A 6,000-nucleotide genomic window follows, 5' to 3' on the forward strand; every position below is an offset into this window, starting at 1 on the left:
TCTATGCCCAGGGAAGTCGAGAAATTTTCCAACCCGAAAAATTCCTAGACCGAACCGGGAATTGAACCCAGCTACCTCCAGCATGGTCTTGCTTTGTAGCTGCGCCTTTACCGACTGAGCTAAGGGAGGCCCCTGCAAGTACAACATATTTTTTATAGCAGCCCAGCAACCCTGGTTTCAACCCCTGATTGCGGTATCATCTGCGAACAGGAAAAATACGCAACCGTCTCCGAGGGAAGGAATGTTGGAAGTGTAGATGCTGTAAATCAAAGGGCCCAGCAGACTGCCTTGCGAAAGCTTGTATACAGCTTTGTTACTTCGAGTGTTATTCAACACCCGTGCTAGGCTGGTGATTGGTCAAGTGCCCCATCCTGAACCCTAACTGTTTCGGAAGGAGAATGTTGTTTTCCTCGACAAACTTGAGCAAACGATTGAGAATGAGTTTCTTGAACAAATTTTTCAGCACTGAAAGGAGGTTAATTGGTCCGTAGGTTGAAGACAATATTGGATCTTTACCGGGTTTGCGGATTGGTATAATATTTGCTACCTTCCAGACGCTTGTATATAAGGTTCAGACAATGCCGCTTAAGAGCGCTACCGGAACCGGTTCCGGGTATCCAGATGTAGCCAGATTAACCTGTTGGTCCATGACATCATGTCTATTTACTTCTGGATGAAAAATCATAAATTTCGAGCTGTCACACGGTACCAGTAGACGAGGTTTTGGAAGTGTCCTTTTTGGGACCCTGCCGGAACCGATTCCAGGTATCCAGATATAGCCAGATCCACGTGTTGGTCCATGGCATGATGTGTCTTAACTTTTGAATGTAAAATCATAAATTTTGAGCCGTCAAACGGTACCAGTACATGAGGTTTTGGATGTGTCCATTTGTGCCCTATCGGAACCGGTGCAAGGTATCCTAAAAGGCCAAATTAAAAATCCTGGGCAGAGTGAAGAAACCTTTATCCTTTTTTTTAGGCCAGTTGATCAAGAATCGGTTCAAAAATGGATTTTTGGGAGTGAGTTGCAGTCTGTGTCATTTTAGACCCCAATGCACAATGTGTTACTTTTTTTGTAGCGCCACTCCTTGAGGCCGCTGAGAGCTTCTTTCACAGCAAAACTTTTGCTTCCGAAAGTTAGGAAAAGTCAGGAAATTTTAGGTCTGTATCATATTTCGTTACAAAATTACAGCTTTTTGAAAGTGAGGCCGGGTCCAAAAAGACCCTAATGCACTAGGAAGATTAATGTTCTAGAAAGTTGTAGGTGTTCTAAAAATGCACATTTTAGCTGTTTAAATCAAATCGCTATCCCTTTTTTTAAAGGATTTACATCCGTATTTAAAATTTTTAACACTATCTTTAGGGGGCAGATATTTTCAAAACTTCCTGTTTTTAATGGGTCTATTATTGATATTTTAGGGCGCACTTATTTGTTTCTATTTGTGCTACCGATTAGAACTCTTTAATGCTGATATTGACAAAAAAACACCTGTAAATCTCTGAAACATCAGTTTCAACTGATTGATTATTTTCAAAAGCTGGACAAGTTCAGACAATGTAAAAGGAATCTGTGTCTAGTCCTAGAGATTATCTATCAGAACTGGACCAGTTCAAAAGATCCGGATTAGTATGGAGAGTATCCACGGCTCATTTTTTTTATAAGATTCAGATCAATAACATTGTCTTTGAGCGGCACCGGTGGTGTAGTGGTAAGCGTGATTACCTCTCACCCCAGCAGGCCTGTGTTCAATCCCAGTTGGCGTAACCGGGATGATCTGCGGCATAACATCTCTGATCACGCCTTCCACGCCTTCCGGGCAGTAAAGCTGTTGGTCCCCGATTCATGAGTTGAGGTCCAGGTGTGGAAGGTGCCTCTCTGGCGTCGGTAGCATTGCACCTCAGCACGGAAAACAATTCAAGGAAAAAAATTACATTTTCTTTGAGTTCTCAGATCGAAAACATTCACGTATCAGAATGAGCTGCCAAAAAAATTATCAAAAATTACTTTTCCTGGTTTTTCCTTATTAGAGAATTGTATAGATTTTTCTCCTTTGGTTTACTTAAGTTTTTGGTTTTTATTAGTTAGGTAGGTTCCGATTCAACACATTGTAGTTTCATTTTTATACCTATGATCTTGACATTTTTACCTAGGGTATGAGTACTTTTTTTTTTTTCCTTTGGTTTGTTTTTTCCGTCGATCTTGTTTTCCGTGCTGAGCATCAATGCTACCGACGTGCCAGGAAGGCAGCTCCCACACCTGTACCCTACCTATCGACCCATCAACTCATGAACCGGGGACCAACGGCTTTACTTCCCATCCGAAGGAAGGCGTGATCAGAGATGTTATGCCTCAGAACATCCCGGCGGCGCCGACTGGTATTGAACCCAGGCCTGCTGGGGTGAGAGGTAATCAGGGTATTAGTACTTAAGGGGGTTATGTTTTTGATAAGTCTTTAGTGGGAATGACACTGATAAAGACTGCACATTGTAGTCGAAATACGTATCTGCCATGGATTCCAAAATTAATTAAGTGGAATTAAATGGAAGATAACCTTGCTGTTTTATTTTAAAAATGACTTGTTGCCGTTGGTCGAGGCCGTTTTCACTTCCCTTCACTACGATGCCAAAAAGAACTATTAGTTTCACGGTGTCAGATCCCTTGTCCTTGCCAATGCATATCAATACGAACAAACCAAAGGTCCTATCTGCTTTGATCGATTCTGTTCATCGACTTTCTCTTTTACAGCTGCAAAAACATTCCCATGTATTTGATGTTCTGGATGCTAGATGAGAATCTCCTACACCAAACTAGGTTGCAAAAATAGCTTGAAATCTGTTTGTATAGTTGTGGTTATCAAAAGACAAAGTCGATTAAAAGAATCAATCCAAGCAGATAGGATTGTTCATCGAGATATTTGATGGGAATAGGTTGCTTATAAATTGCTCTGAGTTGAAGAGAGAGCCTTCGCAAATTTCCAAACTGATCGAGGTTAAAGTGATTCGATGAACCGTTGAAAAAATCCGGATCACCTATATGAATGAATGGAGTTCAGAGTCGTTCACCTAAGTGATCTCTAAAATCCTATCCTAGTTGTCTCACTTTCATTTCCGCTTAGGGTGGGTGAGCCAGTAGTGGAGGTACTAAGCCAATTTATTAATTAAACGATGTACGATGTACACACAATTGTTATACGTCAATCTATAGCTTTCAACCTCTATTTTGATATAAAAATATTACACTGTAATAAAATTGCTCATCCTCCATTAACAGGAACACTGTTCCAGTAGTTGTGGTAGTTGCTAACTTTGGTTCCTATAATAGTGGAATGCGTTGGTTTCTTATGGGTTCCACTATTATAGGAGCACTACCTCAACTATAGGTGCAAAGGAGTGAAAATCTTAAAGAAAATTAATGATTTTTCGTAATTTTTGGGCTAATTTTGAACTTGAAATATGCAAATATGTTTTATTTTAGGACAACTACCCTTATCCGGGTCCATCTCCATACCGCAACTATAGGTACACCACTATTGCTGGAACACCTACCCTACTGAATTTAGAATAAATTACCCATTTGAATGTGTATGCAGCTCAGCTGCTAATTCTGTAACACAAAATGTAAAGTTTGACTTACCTACAACATTTATTTCCTTCGTTCCAGATCTGAACATCGAAGAAACGTACGAACAATTGCTAAAGTCCAACAGTGGTCCGGCTGAGTGCTGCTACGACTACTGTGGGTCAAATCCTCAAGCTGGTGTCTGCTCGAGGTGTGACCCACTGCTGTACGAGGACGACGACCCCGAGGAGGTTCAGGCGGAGACAAACATGCGAAAGGAAAGTCCCAATACCGGGAAAAGTGGATTCGCAAATAGCACGCATGCCAGCAACAGCAGTAGCATCAGTAATACCATCAGCACTCCCAGCAGCAGTAGCAGTAGACGGAACCTCCTCGCTGAGCTACGGTTTAGTAGCGAGCTGCCGCCCCGATTAGCCACGTGTCCGAGCATAACAAGCGCAACAACCCCGTCATCACCATCGGAACATTGCAAATCATCGCAGCAGCTTTTACTTCAACGCCAACAATCCAGAACGATCACCACCAAAAACACCCTCAGTACTGATACCCTTCCATCGAGGTCGTCGTCATCGGCATTGACGGCGACCGCAGTGACGACGACCGCGGCGACGGCGGCATCATCATCAGCCCCATCGCTAGCATCATCGTCATCAATTATTAAACTAACTAGTATAAAGTCGATTTATAACGTTTACTTTAATAACTCGTGGTCGATGAGGTTGCGGTGTCTAGACGAATTTGTCGCATGGACGAAAATCCTGCTCCAACTAGTCGGGTTATAGTTAAGGAGAAACATTGGGCGCTAACCGGTTAGGTCGAATGAAAACAATACACACACACACTCATACATAACACACTCGGATACACACACACAAATGCATACACAGAAGACGCCAGACGTGCTTATGCGTCAACCGAAGTTCGCCCAACAAAGGAAACTACTCGACAAACAAAGCAAAACAAACAAAAATCAAGTCAGTGTAAAACGAAAACAACAGAAAACCCCGAATTGTAACATCAAACAAACAAATAAACGCAAACAAATGGAATGTATCAAGAACAAACCAGTGATTGAGCAAGAAGAAGAAGACGGCCGAACGTCCGATTCGCAGTGCGAATCCGACCGAAACAGCTCCGTGAGGTATTTCAATTTGCGGAAAATAGCAACAACAGCAACAACAAACAACAGCCGATGATTAACAGATTGAAGCACAAAAATTTAATACTGAGCTCCTCCTCTCCTCGGCCGGGCTTCGCGGGTGCCACCCGTCGATCGTTCCTCCACCGGTCCGGCCCCAGGGCCAGTAGTGGATCAACCCGGACCAGTGATCTGGCATCTGCCGCTACGCTTACGGGATGGAAAATAAACAAATATGGGGAGAAAATCTCGGTGCAAAATACGGTTGACGTGTGCGTGCTATCGCGAGTGCGAGTGATGTGTTTTCATTACTTTCTTCTTCTTTTTTTTTCGAAGGGAATTGGCTGTGTTTGGGAAAGTGGGTTGCCGATGGAGGGCGATCGATCGCGGTGCCGATACAAGTGGAAAGGAGGGGGGAGCGAGCGAATAATAAATGGGAAATGGACAATTTTAGGTGAAATAATAAAGAAATTATTAATTGTTAAGTAAAGTGAGAAAACTAATAGACGTAAACGAAAGCTAACAGTAGAAGAAGATAAGGCAAGAAAAGGTTCAACAGATAAACAAACATTAAACAGTTTTTACAAGATGCAAAGAAAAACCAACACGTGTAAGCAAGCAAGTATTTTTCGAGTTCGATTTTTTCCGTTGTTAAGTTTCAAGCTATTTTCGAGCGTTTTAGTGGATCAAACAGCCAGACCGAAACCAAAAGTAGACGATGAATCCGGAGGGCTGGTTCGGGTTTGGACATTTTCTTGGTAATTCTATCGCTGCCGTTCGGAGAACACGATGATGAAGGATTAGGATTTGGCCAGCAGAGAGATAGGAAAAGATACATAGATTCACAGGAACAAAAGCGAGACGGTGTTGATTGTGGGTTCAGAAGATGGTGGAGCAGACACACGGTTCTTGAGTACGCCTAAGTCGCTACTATTATAATTAGTCCGTCAATTTTCACAACAATCGTTGTTAGCTGATCATACCAGGAACATGTGTGTGTGCACTTTATGGGGAAAGAGCTCTTAACAAGGCAACATAAATCGATAGCTGAGAGAGAGAGAGAGGAACGGATCCTTTCGCGAAGGACTTGGGAAGCCTAGTGAACAAATCAAGCAAAAACCACCAACAAACTCTACTTATTTAATCGTCAAAGGTAAATGCACTAGTGGGAATTATTAGCGAAAATAAACAAAAAATAATGAATACAGTTTCTTAACTTTTATACTCGTTGTTGAAGAGCAAGGCAAAATCAAGACGATAGGATTGTTTTTGTTTTTCGCAG

General features: G+C 42.2%; 1 protein-coding gene across 1 annotated transcript in view; it reads left to right on the forward strand.

Annotated features, from left to right (window-relative positions):
- The window catches only part of LOC135711694 (uncharacterized), a 214,116-nt gene extending 208,722 nt beyond the window's left edge, over positions 1-5,394 (forward strand). The window contains exon 5 of the mRNA XM_065234635.1: positions 3,662-5,394. Within this exon, the coding sequence (XP_065090707.1) occupies positions 3,662-4,362 (701 nt within the window). The 3' untranslated portion in view covers positions 4,363-5,394. The remainder of the gene's footprint in view (positions 1-3,661) is intronic.
- The last annotated feature ends 606 nt before the right edge of the window (positions 5,395-6,000 follow it).

The sequence above is a fragment of the Ochlerotatus camptorhynchus genome, unplaced genomic scaffold (genome assembly GCF_037179485.1).
Source record: "Ochlerotatus camptorhynchus isolate MF236.1 unplaced genomic scaffold, CSIRO-AGI_Acam_v1.1 ptg000434l, whole genome shotgun sequence".
NCBI classification, from domain to species: domain Eukaryota; kingdom Metazoa; phylum Arthropoda; class Insecta; order Diptera; family Culicidae; genus Ochlerotatus; species Ochlerotatus camptorhynchus.